Source organism: Hipposideros armiger, unplaced genomic scaffold (assembly GCF_001890085.2).
Source record: "Hipposideros armiger isolate ML-2016 unplaced genomic scaffold, ASM189008v1 scaffold_258, whole genome shotgun sequence".
NCBI classification, from domain to species: Eukaryota; Metazoa; Chordata; class Mammalia; order Chiroptera; family Hipposideridae; genus Hipposideros; species Hipposideros armiger.
In genome coordinates this window covers 1,242,526-1,266,002 of record NW_017731608.1, presented here as the reverse complement: position 1 = coordinate 1,266,002, position 23,477 = coordinate 1,242,526, and the positions used below count along the sequence as shown (strand labels likewise).

General features: G+C 40.6%; 1 protein-coding gene across 2 annotated transcripts in view; it reads right to left on the bottom strand.

The window, feature by feature from the left end:
• CSTPP1 (centriolar satellite-associated tubulin polyglutamylase complex regulator 1) overlaps nucleotides 1-14,914 on the bottom strand; it is a 180,833-nt gene extending 165,919 nt beyond the window's left edge. For both annotated transcript variants that reach the window (XM_019656428.1, XM_019656427.1), the window contains exon 1: nucleotides 14,761-14,914. In XM_019656428.1, coding sequence (XP_019511973.1) covers nucleotides 14,761-14,806 — 46 coding nt within the window. In that variant the 5' untranslated portion in view covers nucleotides 14,807-14,914. The remainder of the gene's footprint in view (nucleotides 1-14,760) is intronic.
• Between the last annotated feature and the right edge of the window lie 8,563 nt (nucleotides 14,915-23,477).

Genomic DNA, 23,477 nt, shown 5'->3' with positions numbered 1-23,477 from the left:
GTCGCCTGCAACTCAAGGCAGCCCAGCTCCAAGTTGAGCTGTTGTTCAGCATCTTAGCTGTAGAGGGCAGTGTCACTGGCCCTCATATGTGGGATCTAAACCGGGGCCCTCTGGCGTCCCAAGCCAGCTCTTAACCAACGCGCCACTCAGCCGGCCCCCTTGTGATGATAATTTTTAAGATCTACTCTGTTAGTAACTATCAAATATACAATACAGTAATATTGACTAGAGTCACTATGCTGTATGTTGTATCCCTAGGCATTATTTATTCTATAACTGGAAATTTGTACCTTTTTCCCACCTTCACCGATTTCACCCCTACAACCACAAATCTGTTCTCTAGATCTATGAGTCCAGTTTCTTTTTTTTTTTTTAGATTCCACTTATTCATGAGATGATATAGTATTTGTTTTTCTCTGACTTATTTCACTTAGCATAATGCCCTGAAGGTCCATCCATGTCGCAAATAGCAGGATATCCTTCTTTTTTATTGCTGAGTAATATCCTTGTAAAGTCCTTTTAAGACCATCTTAGGATCTTATTTTTAGTTGGGAATTTCTGATAATTGAGAAAAATCTTACCAATAAATTGCTTTCAAATATAATAATAAAATGTTTGTCCATACTGAATGTAACAATAAGTGACATAATTTAGGTTTTATAAACACCTAATTAAACATTTATCTATATTTTAGGGTCCCCAAATTTCTTTTTAGGTCTCAAATATTTTCAAAGATTTCAGAAGAGATTATGGATTAGGCACAATGCCTATAACGCCTAATGGATAAATACAGCCCTGATTCACACCTCAAAACAAACTTGCTGCTCTGCCCCTGATCCCAGAATTCCCTCCCACCTCTTCTGAAAACGTATGCCATCAGTGAACCATCCTTTCCTTCTGGATTTTTCCTCTCTCCTTCTACAATGGCTCCCTTTCCTTTAGCTTATAAACATACTCAAGTCTCTCCTATCTAGAAAATAAAAAACAACAAAGTCTTGGGCCGGCCGAGTGGCTCAGTTGGTTGAGTTAGCTTAAAAGCATGAGCTCTGAGCAACAGGGCCACCGGTTCAATTCCCACATGGGCCAGTGAGCTGCAAGCGAGCTGAACTGCCACTGAGCTGCCAACAGATGGCAGGATGGCTCAGCTGCTGAGAGCACGTGCTCCTAACAACAAAACTGCCTGATTGATGGTGGGCTACGCCCGCCCGCAAATAAAACTGTAACACAGCACCTTGAGCTTAGAGGCCACGAGCTGCCGATAGGCAGCCAGACGGTGACTGGCGCCCTCCACAACTAAGATGGAAGAACAACAACTTGGCTGGTCCCCCTCCCCAATTCCCCAACACTGTTGCCCTCCCCAATTCCCCAATTAAAAAAAAAACAAACCCAAAACAAAAAACAACAAAGTCTCCTTGCTCTTGCTATGATCCCCTCTCCCTCTCCTTCCCCAGTCAACCAAACTTCTGGCAACAAATCCAGCCTACCTATTGTCTTAACTCCTTCACTCTTCCGATTCACTCTTCAATCCAGGAAAATCTGGCATCTATCCTGCCACACTATTCCACTGGAAAGTCTCACCTAATGCCAGAACAACCTCCTTTGCAGCTCTTTTTCTTTTTTAGTTTCTGGTGTACAAAACAATGTAATACTTATATATTTCACCCCTCACCAAGTGATAACCCCCTCACCTAATCTATTGCCCCTCTGACATCGTATATATCTATTACATCCCATTGACTCTATTCCCTATACTATACTCCATATCCCATGGAAGCCCAAGATAATTAATATAGTTGGGTGAAGAGTCTACAATAAGAAGCAGTTATTATTTCTAGGTTCGGTAAGGCAAACCTTAAATTTAAATTTCATGAATATAAATATTTTCCAGAGTCACAGAATTAGGAAAATTCTTTGAGAAATTTAGAAAATTTAAANTATATATATATATATATATATATATATATATATATATATATAAAATTATACTGACAGTTGGAGAATATAATCGATAATGTTGTAAATATTTTGTAGGGTGTCAGATGTACACGTTTTGCTAGGGAAACCACTTCATGGATGGTGTAGATGCCTGACCACTGCACTGCAGCTCTTTTCTTATTTGACCTCTCTGAGGCCACTGACATCACTGAACACTCCCTCTATCGTAGAACTCACTGCTCCCCCAGTTTCTCTGGCACCGTCTTTTCCTTGTTCTCCTAAATCTCTTAGCAATCGCTCTCAGTCTATCTTTATTTATTGTAAAACTAGCTCTTTGGAGACAAGATTTAGGTTCCTACAATGGGTATCTACTAACTACCAGTAAAAAAACCCCATATCTGGCAGCAAAGTAACTCCCAACACCCAGCAACCAACACAATTATAAATAACCAAAATCCTAATGTTACATGAGCTCACTGAAGTGTACAAAGGGATTATTCTGATTAGTTGGAAATGTTCACAAAAATGATACAAGGGAAATGACAGGAGACACAGAGTTAAAAAAGAAAAAAAGTGATAATAAAAAGGGAGCAACCAAGCTCACTAGTAGAAAGAGGCAGAAAAGTAAACAGGGACTAGGGATGAAATACCTCTGTACTTTGAGAGACAGGTAGGGGAGGAAAAGTCACACCCACAGGTATAGCCATGCTTTGCCTATGAATGAGGACAAACAGCTACATCTCACCAATACATCTCACCTTGAATGGGAGAGACGTTTCCACCGTACATACTAGGTAGGACAGATTATTGTTTGCAACCCCCAAAATCTATGCTCCTTTTCTTCTTGTACACATGAGTGTTTGTTTGGATTTCAATTCCCAGGCTCCTCTGCAATCAGCGGGGTTTTATTAAGTTCTCACTTACAAAATGTGAGCACAAGTGATGTTTGCAATTTCGGCCTTACTTGCTTAAAAGGTGTTTGCCCTGCATTCACTCCTTCTCCTTTTCCTTTCTAATGGCTGGAAATGGCTACAGCTGAGGCATCCTAAGAAACCATGTGTTTCAAATGGCATGGGTGCTCCGCTAGCCTGATATCCTATGACGGCTCCCTAGAGCAAATCCTGCCTTCCACATCCTGGACTTAGGCTAAGTTAGAGAGAAATACAGTTCTCTCTTGTATGAGCTATTACATTGGGTGGCGGTGGCGGTGGTGGGGGGTGTCTTTTTATAACAGCAGCTCAGCCTGTTTCCTGATATCCATCTTCACGAGTACATGTCATAACATACCTACAGTACAACATAGTAAACGATGTCTAAAAAAATGAAACCACATCATCAAGAAAACGTTAAATTACGTTCTACATATTATTCCAAAGAATCTAGGGAATATATCACATATTCTATAGAGATTTCTGTTCAAATATTAAGTTCTGACACTTCATCCTTATTGAACTCAATAGGAAAAAGGGCCTCTAGAAGTAGCAGGACCTAGAAGAAAGCAAAGCATCTAACAACACAGGCTTCAGAGTCAGATAAACTTCATTCAAGCTTCACCTCCACATCTACTAGCTCTGTGATCCTGGGCAAGTTACATAAACTACATCTCTTGTTTCCTCATGGAAACGTGGGCATCCGCCTGGTGCTTCCCTCACAGGTCTCTCATGAGGACTGAGGAGATTGCTGTCTATCTCCAGTCCTCCTGGATATGAGAATGACTCTAGCTGGCATACCAAGAGCATCTATTTGACTACATTTCTCACTTAGGACAGTAGTGGGGGCTGTACTTAGAAGTCAGAATAGTGCCTCTGCATCACAAAAAGTAAGAGAAATGGTCTCAGCCTAACGGTTTAGGATCTAAATGAAATAGTGTTTCCCATTTTATGTCACCTAATAGAAAATAAAATCTGGGAAGTGAAATTACCCAAATGTTACTATACCTGGAAATAAAAGAAATTCTGAACTTGTAATATTACCTAAGGGGTTTTCTCAGGTTTTATTGCCTAAAATCTTATGAAAATACCAACAGAAATGGAAGAAGAGAGGTCAGTGATAATTTTTGTCATTTAAAAATATACATTATTTTCTGGTGTACCTTCCCTAAAGATCACACCCAACTGTTTTTATTGCTTAGCTGAGTTTAAGGACTTTCCAGTTGATGAGCCAATGTCAGGTCCTTCAACAATAGTTATTTTCTCTTAACTACTAGGAAACATGATAAGAAAGAGTTCACAGTGTGAGACAAATCAACTACTTCTTTTCCTTAAGTCTGTTTCTCCTTTAGAAATATGAGATCAAAAACAAATATTTACTGGAAGAGCAAAGGTCAAAATAGTCCCTATGTCCAGACATGGCAACAAAGATTAGCAAGACTCCAAAAGCTATTTGTAGGCATAACCTTGAAGAGAAAAAAGGCAGGGCCATTCTCCCTGAAGATCTAACTTACCTATTTTCTTCTAACTATATATTCACCATTCTCTACCACATCAACCCTTGAAGACAGGGCAAAAGATTGACTGCACTGCACTGTAAGATTTTATAAGTTAATCATGTGTCTAAACATCAGGTTTGGTGGTTTTTGGATTATCTAGAAAGATGATCAATTTTAGGTCTCATTAAATACTTTACTTTAAAACACTTGACTATATTAATTCACCCTCTCAACCCCTTGTGAGGTAGCTTTTATCAACTCCATTGGTTGGGGAAGTTTGATCAAGGAGAAGAATAACAGTATTATCTATTTACAAAACATCTTCCTTCTAAAGAGCTCCATGTGTTTATCTTTTCAATCTACTTACATTCCTGTGAGGTAGGTGGCATTACCTTTTCCTTTCTCAAATGCTAGGCCTCAAAGAGCTTAATGACTTGCTCACATGGTAGGCTGTATTTTATCCACTAACTAGAACATACTGCTTGGGATTGACACTAGACCATGGATTCAAGTCTGAACTGCACATACTTTAACAGTGTCAAGCTCCTAGTTTTCTTTACAGCCATCTTTCAACATATCACATTCCAGAAAGGACTGGGGTCATGCTTGTTGTTTAAGCTCATGTGCTCACTGTTTATAAAGCTTATTATCATTTCTCTAAATTGAACGATTTAAGTTTTGTCTACATGCCCAAAAGCTAAATTATTTTTTGTTTACTGTCTGTGCACTAGCGTTGTAAATGATGTCATCAGGAATGTACAAAACTCTTAAGACAAAGCTGCAAGGCCAATAAAAGCAAATCGCTTGGGGAAGGAAAGAGTACATTTATCCTCCTCCTTCTTCTTCTTCCTTTTTTTTTTTTTTTTGAAGTAGGCATCACACAAAAAGATGACTCATTAAACCCAAAAGAGTTGACTATGCCAGTATGGGCTTCTCATGCAGCCCTCCACAAAGAGCCCTGAGTGGCAGCAGAAGGCCTCCTCTTCTATGCATTTTCCTCCAGGCAGAATGTGCATTTGTGTGGCTACATACACAATTATAATCTCCCCTGAAAGGCAATTCCTTCCATATGACAGGCTGAACAGTAGCCTGCGCGCTAGCCTCATGTTGCCTGTGCAGTTAACATGCTGAAATACCAGACACGTTTAATCTCTCCTTTCTGAAAAACTAAGATGGGACAGAAGAACCGAAGCTAGAAAGGACTCCAGAGAGAGAAAGGAGGCCAGCCCAAGCGTCCAGACTTCTCAATGGGCTGAGCGTCTTTGTGTGTTGCCTACTTACGTGTCAATTTGCAGGACGTTGGGGCATGAGAACCATGGAGCACCGTGGTTCTGGCAGCCTCTCCATTTGACAAGCAAAGCCAGGGACATGTGGCCTTTAGTCACATTCAAAAGTGTTATTGTTTGAAACATGCCTATTTTAAAATACATAATTTTCCCATTTAGTGCACGTCGTAAGTTGGCCACAGGAGTCCTGCCACATGATTTCAGAAAAAAGAAAAAAAATAAGAGAAAAAGAAAGCAATGGCCCTGGTGCAGTCCTACCCCTGCCACATCGCTCTGTTTACTGGGGGCCAGTGGGGCTATCCCAGGTGAGAGAAGTCTGAATTTAACAAACACCTGATATGAACGCCTGGGGCACACACAGATTTCTGTCTGAGATTACAGAAACTGAAGCTTGTGTTTTATCACAATTACCTGTAATCTCAGGGCCAGATAATAGTATTAACAAGACCTTGAGCTACACAATAGGACAGCTGGAAAAAGGCTCTTACTCTCTCCAAAGAATAGTGCTTTTAAAAAGCTAATTCAATGAAGAAAAAGAAAGGGCTCTGGAAAGTGCCTTCTCAAACAATATTTACTTTTACTGGGTTCCTGCTAATCAAACAAAACTTAGTCAAAAGCTTTTATGAAATATACTTTTGATGATTTCAGCAGAAATTGCTTTGTTTAAAAAAAAGGTGCTTAAGAGGAAACATAGCTAATGGGATCAGTAATTTGGTAAATTCAATGTGTTTGGGAAAATCCCTTCTGTCTTTGATAAATCATTAAAATTCTGCTCAGATAAATGTGTTTTGACTTGAAATTCCAATCATAGAATGAGCTATTTCCTAAGGCCCCTAGGGAAGTAGTGCAGGGTGATCCCAATATGGAGGACTCCAGGGTTAGTTTCCAAGAGTAATTCCTGTCTTAATCAAAGTATATTACTCTGCCCAACTAAAGGACAGGATCTCATGGAGATGCCCCCAAATTGTATAACGTTTCTTCCCTTCTTAAAGTACCATTTAAAAAAATGGATTAAATATTACTGTTGTGTAACCAAAACATAGGAACTATGGTATCAACCAAGAAACTAACCTTAGATGTAATCAGAGTTTAAAGCCAAAAGAATCCAGGGCAGATTTTAATCAGGCATCCTTTTTTTTCATCCATGGAAAGAGGCAAAAAAAAAAAGACTAGCTTCTCTCACATGGTAGGAATTCAATAACTATTTGTTGAACTGAATTCCTTTCTCCCATTTAAAAGAAAATTTATCCTGCTACTTCAAGTAGACCATTCGTTTAACAATTCAGCACTTAGCTTGGCCGAAGCAGTGTGCTAGGTTTTGGAGATACTGAGAGAATAAGCCTGCCTTTATGGCTTCCTCTAGAAAGAAACATACAATAACCGAGAATACAAATAGAAAAACAAGATAACTGTGATAACTGCTAAGAAGGATATAAACAGGATGATGAACTAGAGATAAACTAATGGATCATTTGTCTCTTCCCGATCCACTACTAATACTTTTTAAAATTTTAATTACCTACTCAGCCTCCTCCTATTACACAATTAGCAAACATGGTATTTGTGCAAGTAAAAGTGATCCCCAGCTTCTGGACAGCATTTGGAGGAAAGGTTTTAATATTTCCTGCATACATAAATGATAAGCAAGGTCAAACATTTACAGAACTATTTTAAACCCTAGAATAACACTGAAATAGCCTGCAATTTAGTTACCTTGGAGAAATAGGCGTGAGCGAGGGTTGCGAACAACACGCCTTAGAACTCACTTGCTCTTTTCTTTTTTCCAACAAAAGGATATTTATTACATTTATTAAACAACTTACAGACTCCTTGAAAAGGTGGAAGAAACAGAGTCTAGGCTGAACTTCCAGAACAACTCCCAAAGGCACAGCCCAGAATTGGCCACCCAGCGAACGGCAGCCCCTGCCATGACTGAGGAGCTGCAGGCCAAACTGGGAAAGCACCAACACAGCTGCATACACACAGTTCACCCACTTATTACACTGTCATTCTGTGTTACAGTCATTTCTGAATATGTCCCATCACCCATCTATGGGGTAAGCCGCCTGGGGGAGGGACACTTTTATACTCATATTCATGCCTTGCATTATATAGAGGGAAGAAAAGAAGGAAGGAAAGGAGGAAGGGAGGGAGGGAAGGAGGGAAGGAAAGAAGAAGGAAGGAGGGAAGGAGGGTAGGAAGGAAGGAAGGGGAAGGAAAGGAAGGAGGAGGAGGAAGAAGAAAGGAAAGAGATGATTTTGTGAATATGTTCGTTACCATTTTAAAGTGACAAGTTTTATATATTATAAACCTAGTTTCCAAAGATTTAGGGAGTCAATGTAACATCTATATCTTATTTCGTTTCTCTTCTGCAACAACCCAAGCACTTTAAAGTCCGAAGAGTATTTCTGCTAACTTATTATAATAGTAATGTTTCCTACCATAGAGGTGGATTTGGAAGGTTCACTAATTATACTCAAACAAAATGCCTTTGCTTATCAGGATTCATCCAAAAGAAAAAAAAGGAAAAAAAAGTGTCTGCCAGTAAGACAAGTAAATATCATGTGCATATCAGCAAATACAAAAAAATAAGATTAGTAAGTCTTCCACATGGAAAGAGTCATGTATCAGAGCCTTTGCCAATGCTCAAAGAAACTGTATTAACTTCATGGCTGAAAGAGACGGTATCGGTGACTGTGGATGTTGTCTCAGTCCAGGTACTCTGAGAAGCAGACACGAAGACAGGATCAGACTTGCAAAAGATATACTGGGGGAAACGCCCATGAGAGAAAATGGGGAGAAAGCCGGAGGAGGCTGGGAGAGCTGACAGACCACAATGCAGGGTTGACCCTTGTAAAAAAGAGAGAGAATTAGATTGCAGTGTAGTGGGAGTCCTGAAGCCAAAGTCACCATCAGAGGAGTCACACATCTCCTAGGAGTGGTTCTATGCCTCCCAGTCATTGGCTGGGAGGAGCCTGTGGGAGGCGTGACCTCAGTGTGAACAAAGTGTTGGATTCAGAGCTGGGGTTGGGAGTCAATTACCCTTCCCTCCCCACGGTATGAGCTCATAAAGGGACACTTTCATGGCTGCCACATAGGTATTACATATTTTAATAAAAGTATTGTAATAATAGCGCTAATATTTATTGAGCGCCTATCCTGGTGCTCTAAAAGGAAAGATTATCTTACTCATCTTTGTACACCCTCTTTCCACAATGTAGACACAGTGTAGCAGTCAGGCACTGCTCTAAAAGTTTACATGTATGAGGTAAGTACTATTATTATCCACATTTTGCAGATAAGGCAACTAAGACACAGAGAGGTTAAGTAACCTCTTCAAGGTCACACAGCTACTCGAAATAGATTACCGTCAATAAAACTCTATCAAATGGTTTATTTTTAGAAGTTATCTTCCTCATTGCCTGCCCCTAAAAGATGAGGCCAGTGGCAAGAGGAAACTGGAGTTTTACTATTCCCTGATCCATCCTGATTCCTAGGATGCCCCCTCCTGGCAGAAATGTTAAATTAAGCCCTTTGAGCCACCTGAGCTTCCTTCCTCTACGATCCATGCATAGATCTATGTAATAGTTGGAGCCTTGTTTTTGGAGTTGCTCAAGGTATTTACAGGTTGGAGTTTAACAATGTAGACAGACTCTGAAGTCAGACTGCTGGATTAGAATTCTGCCTGCATGACTTACTAACCAGCTATTTAATATCTCTGTGCTGAAGTTTCCTCATCTGTGAAATGGAGATAACAACTGAAACCATCTTCATATGCATTAATAGATACAAAACACTTAAAATGTTCCCTGGTACATAGTAAGTGCTTAATAAATCTTAGTTGTTAACTGCTCACATTTGGGGTACCCTGATGTCAGATTATTCATATTCAATTTAACATAAATGTATGTATTAAGTATCTACTTTGTGAAAAGCAGGTAGGTATACAAGTAAGACACAATTCCTGTTCTCAGGAAGCTTATTTGCAATTAATGAACTGTTCAAGAGCTCCGTCCTAAGAAAAAAGCGAGGATCACTGCCCTTTACAGGCAACAGGTGTTTCGGTTTGTTTTCATCTTCTTGGTGGAGAGAAAAAAACAGACTATGGATTCCGACAAGCCTGAGTTGGAATCCCTGCTTTGCCATGCAGCATCACCTGTGACTTTGTATAAATCAATTAGCTTTTCTAAGCCTCAGTTTCCTTATTTGTAAAATTAGTGATATTCATAACTACTAAATGGGACTAATAATATTGGGTTGTTGGAAAAGTCATGATGCATTTTTGCAATGAAAAACAGAAAAAATATGTCATGACTTTTCCGACAGCACAATAATACCTACCTTGTATGGTGGTTGTGAAGATTCAATAAGGCACAATGCTAACTATATACGAAGTGCTCAAAAACGACTGCTTAGGGGCTGGCCGAGTGGCTCAGTTGGTTCAGAGCGCGAGCTCTGAGCAACAGGGTCACCAGTGCAATTTCCACATGGGCCAGTGAGCTGTGCCCGAGCTGAGCTGCCAACAGGCGGCAGGATGGCTCAGCTTGTGAGAGCATGTGCTCCTAACAACAAGGTTGCCGGTCCCACTCCCCCATGGGATGGTGGGCTATGCCCACCGCAACTAAGATTGACCATGGCACCTTGAGCTGAGCTGCCCACAACTGCCTACAGGCGGCCAGATGGCTCAGTGGTTCGAGCATGCGCTCTTAGCATGGTTTCCGGTTTGACTCCTGCATGGGACGGTGGGTTGTGCCCACCCACAACTAAGATGGAACGTGGCACCTTGAGCTGAGCAGACGCGAGCTGCCAATGGGCGGCTGGATGGCGACTGGACTTGGAGCTGAGCTAGCTGCACCCTCCACAACTAAGATTGAAGGACAACAACTTGGCTGTTCCCCTTCTCCAATTCCCCGATAAAATCATAAAAAAAAAAACAACAGAAAAAAAACGATTGCTTAAAAAAACTATCCAATTTATTGTGATTCCTCTAAAAGTATAGCATCCAAAAGAGAAAGACTATAAGAGTTACTATTATGCCAACCAACTACCAAAATAAGCAGTTTCCATGGAAACAGAAGAGGCAACTGGGAGCATGAATAAAAGCATGCAACTCACCAAATTAGGTGGGGTAAAAAATAAACCTCACACCCTCATGCCTATACTCAGGTCAGCACGTAGGTGGTGTGTTTTGCACACCTGGGACCAGAACAGGCTGCCCTTCGGCTCTAGAGAGCTCTCCACACCCAATCAGATACACAGACACACCTCAGCCTCTGGCAGAAGCTTCCAAGAAGTATTAATAAGGCTGGAAAGCTTTCAAGGGTTCTATACTTATTTCATCTCCTCAGCAGACTCTCATCTCTCTATTCAGGCCTGAGCATTAACACAGTTTCTATCACTCCATCCTGATGACTGCTGGCATGACATCATTGAATTGATTCTGTAATGATGATCTTGATCTTAAGATCATAAGCCATCCCAGGCCATGATTACAGGTTCCTAATCCACAAAGTCAGTGGGGAATGGATCAGTTTACCCAACAGGATGAAAGCTTGTTTTCTTCACTAATAGTCGAAAAGGCAAATATAAGCCCTAGCTAGCAGGCAGAAAAGGAACTCTATAGATATTAAATAGGTGTCCCTTTAATTTATACCAGATACTAAAAAGAGGCCCCAGACACACTTTCCAAGGGGTATTTAGCTTTGGCTCTTCCATTTCACCGAATGGTTGGAGCTTGCCAGTCTCTGTAATTTTCTTTTCTCTATATGTATTTTCTTCTCTAGGCCTACACATGTGACTTTCTAATTTTTTAAAAAAACAGGAAAAAGAATGAAAAGAAAGGAAGAAAAACAAAACCCTCCACAGGTATTTAAATTTTTAATTCAGGAAATACCTTATTAATCTATAGGGAGTGGTTTTAAATGGTCATTAAATTGAGGGTAAGTGCTTCAAAAACAGCAGGCCTCTTAAAGAGACCAAATTGTAATGAGCAGGGATTGTTCTCAACCAAAGATAAATCATTTGAGCAGAGCTGTATGGTTTGTGAAGCATGAGGAAGCCAGTGAATACTGTGAGCCTGCTTAGGGCACTATCAATATCCAGGTAGTAATTAGGACAGGGAGTTAGACACTTAAATGCAACACAGCCTTAAGGAACACTTGTTCAGGGTTTAAACATGGTGGGTGCTTGGACAATGAAGCTTTTTCAACCAACCTGAGAGTTTGATTCTGTTTGTAGACTCGTGATCAACACTGCTACTGAATTAGTCTTCCTGAAAAAGCCACTTATAGAAGGACCAACAACTACTCACCAAAGCACCAGTATATTAAACATGTCAAGCTTTTGAGACATATACTTTAAATGGCAAATACCCAAGGAAAGGAACAATGGACTAAGCTTTTCATAGATTCATTGAGTACTGGATAAATAAGATAAAATATGTAAAATCCTTAGCAAAAGTCTAGGTATTACTAGACACTGATATTATTACTCATTGGATACAAACGTATCTGTCATATAACTATGCCCTTTTGGCTGATTAATGGATGTGGTCAATTAATCTCTCTCTCTCTCTCTCTCTCTCTCTCTCTCTCTCTCTCTCTCTATATATATATATATATATATATATATATATATATATATATATAATATACCTTTATCTTTATATGTAATATACATATATATCTTTCAAAAACCAAATAGCTCTTAAACTTGGTGAAAAGATCCTCAACTTCATAAAAAATGCATATTAAATCTACCCTAGGACTATTTGTTACTTAGTTTGAAAACATCCAAAAGACTACGGAGAAGCAAGCATGCTCTTACATTGCTGGTGGCAGTGTAAAATGGTACAATGCCTAGGAAGGGCAATTTGGCACTATCAATATTTAAAATGCATACACCCAACCTGTCAATTCTACTTTGTGCAACTGATCCTTGTAGATATACCAGGAAAGGAACACAATTGCAGGTTATTCAGTGCAGTATTTTTGGTAATAGCAAAAGGCTAAAAACAACTTATTGTCTACCAATAGAGAATCAATTAAATAAATTATTTAAATACTATGCAACTAAAAGATTTTTTAAAAAGAATGAAAAAGCTCTCTACTGATACAGAAATTACTCTGAGATATAGTAAATGAAAAAAGTATTCACTGTATTGTCCCTTATGTACATAATAAAATAAACTCTGGAAGGATACACAGGAAACCAGTTAAGAGTGGTTACTGGCGGGGGAGGGGGGGCTGAGTATGGATGAGAACTGGCAGACAGATGGGGGCAAAGGGTGAGAGGAGACTTTTCACTATAAACTTCTTTATATTTTTTAATCCAGTTCCCATATTACCAATTCAAAATTTTTAACTAGAATTGTTTTTCATTAAAAAATGTGCACAGTACATCCATACAATTGAATATTATTCCATGACAAAAAGAAATCAAGTTAGGAAAAAACACGGAGGGACCTTAAATATATTGTACATTGTTTAATGAAAGGAGCCACTTCTTTCACAGTATATAAAGAGTTACATACTGTCTGACTCCAACTCTGTGACATTCTGGAAAAGCAAAACTTTAAAGACAGTTCAAAGATTAGTGTTTGCCAAAGGTTGGGGGTCAGGGTAAAGATGAGTAGGTGGGGCACAGGTGATTTTTAGGGCAGTGAAACTATTCTGCATGATACTATAACGGCAGATACATGACACTATGCATTTGTTAAAATCCATAGAACCAACAACACAGACTGAACCCTAATGTAAACTATGGACTTTAGTTAATAATAATGTATCAATATTGGTTCATCAATTGTAACAACTGTATTACACTAATGCCAGACATTAATGACAGGGGAAACCCTGAGTGGGGGAGAGAGTATATGGGAACGTTGTATAACTATCTCCTCAATTTTCTGTGAACTTAAAACAGCTCTAAAAAATAAGCACTACTGGGCTGGCCGAGTGGCGAGATGGTTAAGAACTGGCTTGGGACGCCAGAGGGGCTCGGTTCGGATCCCACATATGAGGGCCAGTGACACTGCCCTCCACAGCTAAGATGCTGAACAACAGCTCGACCTGGAGCTGGGCTGCTGAGGGTCGCCGGCGATGGCGTAGGCTGCAGCCCCTGCGGCAGTGGGTTGCCATGGGCTACCGTGTGTAGCCAGCAGCCAGCGTGAGCGGCCAGCAGCCACAGTGAGCGGCTGTCCAAAAGCCGGCGACTGATCTGCCTCACCCGGGAAGAGCGCAATGATGGTGCCAACTTGGGCCAGTGAAGCAACGTCCTCTGAACTAGACTGAAGAACAAAAAGGACAGCAACTTGTCTGTTCCCCTTCCCCCAATTCCCCAGCACTGTTCCCAGTCCCCCAATTCCCCAATAAAAATCTTACCAAAAAAATAAAATAAAAAATAAGCGCTACTGATTTTTTTTAAATGTGTGCGCATACATCCTTTTTTTCCATCCATTAAATGCCTTACACACTTGAGGTGCTTAACAGAGCTACAGCCTTAGCGGTAAAGAGCTCAGGTTCTGGAATGGGCACATTTGGTTCCGATCCTAGCTGTACCATTTTCTAGCTATGTGGCCTCCTTTATGCAAGTTACCTCTTCAGCCTCAGTTTCTCCGTCTGCAAAATGGAAGAGAAACACAATATTTCCTCCGAGTGCTGCTTTGACGATTCAATAAAGAATGCATGTAAAATGCTTAGTACAGTGCCTAATGAAAAAGAAACACTCAAAAATGTCAGTTGACGCTATAACAAAATGATTATTCACAGGATGACTGATTTGGCACGTCAGGTTCCAAGGTTACTCCACTACGAGCATATCAATAACATTCCAAAAGGACCCCAAATTCTCAACTCCAACCTATCCCACTTTGAACACAATCCACATTGCCTGAGCTCCTACTCGTACACTTCAGATATTCTTGACTCCCGAGATGCTGTTTTCCACCTCATTCGGCCTTACAGGTTCAGGCCCTGGACCGCGTCCCCATCCCCGCCCCTCCCCATCTCACCTGGACCCGTTCCAACCCAGACCCCGCCCCCGCCTCCTCTCAGACCCCGGCCTAATTCTTCTGCACTTCTTTCCTTCCCCGGGGCCGAAGAAAGCTCCTACCCAGATAATCGTAGTCCGGTAGGGCTAGGCGCTCCGGACTCAGCATCCTTTGACCGGGGTAGCTTCCAAGCTTTAGCTCTCCGGCTTCCGGAACCCAGGTCGCCCGCTCTCTCCGTTGCCATGGCACCCACGCAGCGGGAAGAGAGGCTGGAGGTGGAGGGTGTGTCACGCAAATAGTCTCCGTATCGCAACGCCAAGCTGGCTACGCAAGTTCCGGAAGCGGTCGCTTAGCTGCAGTCGAGGCTTCTTAGGATTTCTATTATAGAGGGGTTGGTTTTAGAGGAATTTGAGGTGGAGAGTTCTTTCGAATCCATCGTATTTCCCAGTGTCGAAGAATTATTGCCAGCTCTCCATACCTTCAATTTCTGAATTTCATAACTATTCCTGCTTTATACAGCTGTTATCCTAACTCACAATAGCTCCCAACCCTAAATTCCCATAAACACTTATTCCATTACCTATTTTTATCTCTTTATTACTTATCGTCTTCAGTGGCTACAAAATTATTTCACATGCATATATCTTGGCTGCTCCTTGAAGCCAGGCATGTGTCTCTTAGGCCCCTAACAAGGCTGGACACACTGAAGGTACTCATTAAATCCTCTAAGAGTTCACTGACAATCCCTCTCAAATTCCTCTTTATCTTTAGCTCCCCCTTCCATTCCTATCCCTGGATATTTGGTACCCTTCCAAGGTGTCTGCCTTTTTCCCTATTAAGACACTTCACTTCTTGAGAGGGTAGAGTACACACACCAGGACACCTGTTGGGTTTTTCCCCTCATATGCCAAAATTGCTCATTTCTCCTTTAAGAGGGGAGAACATTCATTGGTTTTCAAGTTCCCAGAAGTTCAGATAGTTCTTTTTGCTCCCCTCCACTCCCAACATCAGGTTAGTGGTCTGTAGCACTTGCCACAATTGAAACCTATTAGAAAAAAGCTATTCTGTTCTCACTTTTTTAGTTAGTCCCCTGGCCCCATGCCCCAGAACAAGGTGAAGTTTTGAGAAAAGAAAGAAAACAAAAATCTTGCTATCAAAGGAATGACTGGGAAACCAGTGGACCACCTACATTGGGAGGAAAAGAGAAGAGGAGGTTCTTCTCTTTGTGTTTTGAGTGGTCTATTCTTAGCCTCCTCCAGCAGGAGCTTCAAAACTCCTAATTCTCCTTTTCCCTTGAAATTGTATATGTGTCTCATTTCTAGGCTCCTGTGAGTCACTCTGAGTTTGGATGTGGTAAGAATAAAGGGACAGACCCAAATTAGGAACAGCATTTCTTATCTTGAGGTAATGAATTTACTAATTTGATATTTGATGTGAAGTCCTACAAATTTGATAAAAAATAATTTTCTTCTTCCCCTACCCTCGCCCACTCCCCATTCCCCTAACCAATGCAGTTTGAGGTATGGGAGTTTCATAATTTTCACACTTGTGGCTTATTACTATATTACTTATTACTATATATATAAAGTAATAGGATAGTAATCATTAAGGATTACAATTTCATTTTATTTCCAAGCAACCTGAAGCTATTTGCAGATCATTTCACTTGTCCTCATAAGAACTTTCTAAGGCACTTCTCCCTTTTCTAGGTAGGAAAACTGAGGAACCTATCAGGAAAATGACTTGTCTAGAATCATCCAGCCAATCAGTCTGAGAGCTGGAACTGGATTTCAGCTATCCCAGCTTCCAAGCTAGTGGTCTGACCACTAAACCACACAGCCTCTTTTTTTAGGGTTTGTTGACTTGGTTTTTATTTATTTATTTTTCCTTTTGCTCTGCCCTGCCAGCAACTGGAAGCTCCCAGATAAAAGAAGAGAATTTTGAGTCCAGGCTGACCATTTGACATCCTCTTATTTGTGGAGCATTGTCCTGAGACTTGGAGGGTGCTGCTGCTGAGGTCTGTGTGGTGGAGCTGGGAACCAGCTCCAAGAATATAGCTTTGTTTGGGCATTAACCCATTTGCGGTTATAATAATGACAAGTTTCAGCACCAGTGGCGCCCGACTGTTAATGACTCAAAGAAAGCTAAATAAGAACAAGATGTCATCTCTGGAGCAATTTGTAGGTTTTTCCTACAGCTCCATCCCTTCCATAAAAATCCTAAGGACCCTTATATTTAAAGTCAGTCTTCCACTCTTAATGTCCTGAAAAGTCTATTGAGGAAGAAGACTTAGAAAAGGGTAGGTGGTTGCTAGACTAAGACTTCAAGAAAATTGGGGGTTGCACAGAAATAACAGGTAGCCTTTTACTGGTGGTGGAATTACGAACTGTTTATACTTTTCTTCTTTATACTTCCCCATATTCTCAAAATTTTTCTATAATAGGCACATATTATAACCTGAAAACAAACAAACAACAAACATGTGGCTTGAAAACCTTTAAAATATTCTTTAAGTAGAAGTGATGACCTTCCAGATAGTGTTTGTTTTTCCCAGGAAACAGCCACTACTTTTAGATTTCTCTTCTGCCATAGATTACATGATAATAGATTTTGGCAGCACATCAGTGGTGGAAGATATTTTTCAGTGACACATCCAAAACATCAGTCTTAAGAAGAGTAGAAATACACAAGAGTTGTTAAAGCCAAGTGTATTTTTGTGACCCTGTTGAATGTTAAGGAAAGAAAAAAAAAAGTCAGCCTTCAATTTAGATGAGCTTTTCAAGTCCTTAAATTATCATATTTCTGAACATTTTCCCTAAACAAATAAGCATCTAGTAAATCAAAAGACAACTGAAAATAAGCAGGAGATATGAAATTGATCAAAACATAGAGAGTGCATGAGATGTTAACGTATTACAGCCTAAGGAATGGAAACAGAAAACTGAAAACAATAGGAGAGGCACCCACGAGAGAGGGTATGTTGAGATGTCAATTTATCAGATTATAATTCCTAATCATAAAGAGAAAATTAATAGACATCTCTGGCTTTGCCGAGAACCTATGAAGAGATTTGGAAGGAAATCTTCCCTGGAATTGAAACCACAGAAAAGCAAACGTAAGTGTACTAAATAGTTTTAAACCTCAAGAAAACAATAAGGAAAGAAAAAATTCAGGCTGGCTGAATTATTGCTACAAAACAGGTTCAAGAAACTAGGACAAGCTTTTATCAACTCATCAAGCAGAAAAGATGCTAAAGGCGAAGTAGCTACTAAGAAATGCAGGTCATGAAATTCATTCTGAGCTACTAGGCTCTTCTTAAAAGACTTACCCTCCTTAAGAGCAAAGCAGCAACTAAATTTGATGCCACTGTATGGGATTAACATGTTTCAATTAAAAATGCTGTTTACAGACAAGCCATTTTGGACAGCCATGGGTCAACAGACCAGAGAATTTGCAAAGCAAAAGAAACATCCACAAACTCTTAGGCAGTAAAAAATAACTAATGCATTATGAGAAAGTGATTAAGAGGACATGGCTTAAATTGAACTAGAACTCAGAGACAATTACAGACTTGTATCTACTTGTTATTTTATATTTTTGAATGCTGCAAAAAGAGTTAGGAATTATACTTTCATATAAAGGGACGAAGATTTCGGATTCTTCTTAATAGGCCACAAAAATTAGTTGTGCCTTCTTCTGTCCAAAGTTATGCGCTTTGATAACCACTTAAGTCATTTTTAAAAATTATTTGAATTCTCCCAATAGATTGTAAATTCCTTGAGGACAGACACAGTCTTCATTTATTTTTAAATATTAGGACCATGCACAGTGCCTGACAGAATAAATGCCTGAATACCATAAATAGAATTTCCTCCCTGTAAATTAAAAGTCTAGAAAACGAAGCCCATCCAATCCATAGGACTATGGTTGCCTCATAGGAACCAATTCATGAAACAAATTCATTAAAGAAAAAAGTCGAGCAAAATCAAGGCATCATTGAGAAGGGCATTAAAATTCAACCAGAAAGCATTGGCATATCCTTCCTACACCTAAATACTGTGTGTGACAGATCACCAAATCTTAAGAAATGCCTAGAAAAAAAGCAACTAACAACAAAAGGCATACAGACAAGCTAAGAGAATTAGTTCAGGAAGATGAAAGGGAATATACTAGGAATCATTAAATGAACTTAGGATATGAACTGAAAGCCCCAAATTTCAGAATATTAGGATAAAAAGCTGTAGTCTCTGTGTCTATTTTTTTCCTCCCCAAGCCATCCCCTGCATTGTCACAAGAGTTTATTGCCCTAATATTCAAATATGACCATGTTACTTCCTTACTGAAAAAGTGTTGCTGACTCACCATTACTAGGCTGAAGCAAAATTCCTGAACCTACAGACATACAGTATATCCTTTCACAGTTTGGTCCCAATCTACTTTTCTAGCCACCTTGCCATTCACTCTTCCCTACATACTTAATACTCCAGCCACACTTTCTTGCTCACTATTTCCAGACATACCTTTCACACCCTCTTGCTTTGGCATAAGCTCTGCTCTCCACGTAGAATGTACTGATCCCGCATTTGCTGCCTAAACGCTTATGCATCCTATAAGACCTAGGCTAAATGCCACCACCTCTATGAAAACTTATCCAACCTCCTAAATAAAATAAGGTAAAGGCAGTGAGTGAGAACAAGGCAAATTTAGTGTGGTGAGGTGAGCCTTTTCTGAGGCTGCAACATTGAGCAGAGACCAGCCATGGAGAAACAGCATTCTAAGTAGAGGAGACAGCTCCATGCAAAAGTTGGAAGACAGATATGATAGCATGTTGCAGAGCTGAAAGACAGCCATTGTGACTAAAGCAGAATGAGTAAGGAGAGAAGTGGTCAAAGAAGGAGACAGAGGCCAGATCATGCAGGACCTTGACTGCCAAGAAGTATGGATATTATTCTAAGTGTAATAGGAAGCCATTAGAAGGTTTTATGCCCAGTAATGACATGGTCTGAATTATGTTTTTTAAGAAGTAACTCTGATTGCTGTGTAGAGAATGAATTATAAAGGGGCAAATGTTGAAACAAAGAGACCATTTACATAATGCTTAATTCATGTTTGTTATTAAATGAGTATTTTTCATTGATACATTTCTTTTTTTTAAAAGTTTTTATTGGGGAGTTGGGGGAGGGGAACAGCGTTGGGGAATCGGGGAAGGGGAACAGACAAGTTGCTGTTTTTTTGTTCTTCAGTCTAGTTGTGAAGGACGCCGCTTCACTGGCCTGTGTTGGTATTATCATTGCGCTCTTCCCGAGTGAGGCAGTCACTCGCTGGCCATTGATTGAATAGCCGCTCCTGGCAGCTCATGGCTGCTCACGAAAGCTCACGCCTGCTGCCGGCCAGCCCCACTGCAGCCTACACCGTCACCAGCGACTCACAGCAGCCCAGCTCCAGGTCGAGCTGTTGTTCACCATCTTAGCTGTAGAGGGCGGAGTGTCACTGGCCCTCATGTGGGATCCGAACCGGGGCCCTGCTGCTCAGAGCTGATGTCCCAAGCCAACAACCAATGCACCACTCGGCCAGCCCCATTGATACATTTCTTTATCCTCCACTCTGAATTTATCTTTGCTGTTGAAATAAGCAAGATATACTGAGATACATGCTGCAAAGTCTCTACTTATAGGTGCCAAGTGTGTGACTATCAAGATTTCAGGAGATAACAATGTGCTAGAAAGTCCCACTTCTCAGGGTGTGCCCCAAATTAGGCCAGGGAACTGAATCAGTCATTGTATCCCAGATCCTGACACGAGTATCACTGCTGAGCTGGAACATGAAACGTGCTGGTGCTGGAAATGGTGGTATGAAGGATTTGCAATTAAAGAAAGCACAAAAATGTAAATCAGACTATTCCCTTATACTTTCAATCCCCCCCTCCCCACCTCCCCTCCGTCTCCAGTAGAAGCCCCCTAACCTAGATAAAAGCACATCCATTGCTAAAAGTTAATGATACTTTTTCATAATCCTATGGACTATTTCCTGGCTCAGAGCTTTTGCACATACTGTTCCTTCTGCCTGGAAGACCCTCCCTGTCTACTCTTAGTCTGATGACTCTTAATCAACTTAAGTGTCAGTGCCTTTGACAGGCCTTCCTTGAAACCCTAAATCTAAATCAAGTTTCTCTTTTCATAGAACCCTGTATTTTTCCTTGAATGCCCCTATCATTTGTAGGTTTACATTCATCTATGAGATTGTTCTTTTAATGCCTCTGCATACTTGGAGCCTCCACACCCTTCAGACTGTAAGTTCCAGGGACCCAATCTATCTGTTTACCACTGCTTCTACATGCCTGGCGTGTAATACACCCATAATAAACACTTATTCTTACTATGTGAATGACTACTAAAAACGGGCTTCCCTAGACAGCTGGGTATAGGACTCCTTTAGCTGTGCTTTCTCGTTTTCCCTTCTATAGCTTTAAGAATTCCTGCCCTCCATTTGTATTGCTTTAACAAGGAAGTGATTCTAGAGAGAAGATGAAGCAATTCTTTGAAGATTCATGTTCTTAATCATTTCGATCAGGGTCTCTCAACCTCAGCACTACTGAAAATTTGGAGCTGGATCATTTTTGGTTGTGGAAGGAATGTCCTGCTCATGGTAGACTGTTTAGCAGGATCCTTGGCCTCTACTCATTATTTGCCAGTAATATCCTCCCCCCAAAATGTCTTCAGTTATTGTCCCATGTCTGCAAAATCACTCCTGATTGAGAAACACTGTTTTAAAGTGTGAAACTTCAAACCTTTTACTCTTTTAGAAGAATTATGTTTAGAAATTCAGGTTGTTGAATGATGCCTCGGTCATAAGAGAATTCTACCAACCCAACTGGATCAAACCTGTGCCCATTTCTATCTTGTTTCTGTAGCGCTCCCTGTGTTTCCTTTGAAAAGGCCATTAGTGATGGTCTAATTAAGGGCAATATTCTGATCTTGGAAATTCAGCTCCCTGGTCCATCCTAGAAGGATGAAGGAAAGGGGTGGTGTTTCTGAGGAAACCAATGCCTCTGAGACCCCTCTGAAATTGGCAGTCCCCTACAGCTTTTCTAGGGGCATGTCCCAGAGGACATTAAAAGGGAGACAAACAGCTCATTCTGGCATGCTTTTCAGGATCTCTCACTCCAAACAAGAAAGTCTGAGAGGCCTGGTAAAAATAAATATGGCTTAGCACTCCTGGCACAAGAGCAGTTTCTGACAGCCAAGACTTAACTCACCCTAGGGGGTGACCCAGGCAGGGACTTTGCACAAAATTCGTTCCTGTCCATTGATATTCCCAGTGACTAACAGCAGCCAGGGATGACTCTGTGCACCAGAACTGTGCTGAGCCATGGAGGAGGAGGATTTGGGATGCACACAGAAAACACAGTCTCTTGAGCCTGAGTCAGATGGGGATAGCTAACCTCCCCCTTTTCTTCAATCCCAGAAAAACAACACAAATCATGCCTTCTGGAAAGGAACCTGTCTTCTGCATACAGAGTGGAAACTGTTTGAAAACCCGTAATCCCCTGACATTGAAAGTATGGTGACCGCCTGTCCTGTTATTGTTTTTGTTGTGTTTTTTTTTGGGTGGGGGGACAGATGTATTCATTGTACCACATGTCCTTAGTTTTCATGTGGAAAAAACATGGTCTCCAGAATCATAAGGTCTTTCTCAACAGATTGAAAAGCTAATCTTCATAAGTAACATATATTGAAACCTTGACACTGACCAAGGCTGCATCAAAACTGTGGTGATGGGGGGATTGCGGGGAGTGCATGTTCTGAGAATCAGCATCTACTTTTCACTTTTTTCTCCTTGGATTGTAGGCTAAGGTGACATAGGTTGTAAAGGTGGACTATCTTTCCTAGCAGTAAAATCATATAAAGCTGACCTGACTCAACTGCCGCCTTCAGTCAGCAAGAAGAACTACAGGCACACAGAAAATGCCTCAGTATGTTACCATGGTGATGCTAATTCAACCACATTTTATCTGCGTAAAAATTTCAGGCAAAACAGTATAGAGGAATACTGGCTGAGAAGAAGTTAACACTCCACGTTTTTTGGGTGCTGTTGCAAAGTTAATGTTAGCTTTGGTCAAAGATGGTAATTTGAAGTGAAATCCTTTAAAATATTGAAAACAAGCAAGGATGAAATGTCAAACAATCCATTGGAGAAATTTCCTAATATCCTCTTTGCACTACACCAAATTACTTTGCTCTCAGCTAACATGGGGCATTTTGGGTCTTTCTGACTTTATTTACCAATGAGAGAAAGTGGCTTAACAAAATGTTGGAAGATCCAAAGCCAGGAAAGATGGTGTACCAACTCCAAGCGAAAAGTGACACATAGGACCCTGAGAAAGTTAGCGACTGGGACAAAAGTAACAAGACAAGATTCAACCTAGAAAATGAAAGGTGGTAACAAAATTAACCCATATTATTAATATGCAATGGGGAGAGGCATAGGCCACAAAGCTAAGACAAGAGAGGAATTTATAACCTTATGTAGTAACTCAAAAGTTAAATATGGCTGGAAACTGGGAGAAGGCTAAGGTCTTTGGAAGAATGCAACTGTAAGTAAAGACTTACTTCTTTACCCCCTTGCTTCTTTGGCAGGATCAGAAAGTCAAAGAAGGTGAAGAGGCTAACAACGCTGATTTACAAAGACATTGAGGAGGAGCTAAGTCTGCCTGGGCCAATTCTGGACGTCTGAACTGGGGCAACAGGACCCAGACAACCACCTCAGGAAATGAGTAAATGAAAAGGGGAGGTCGTGGAATTATTTAGCTCTAGAACAACGCTACCCAGGCGGGGGTGGG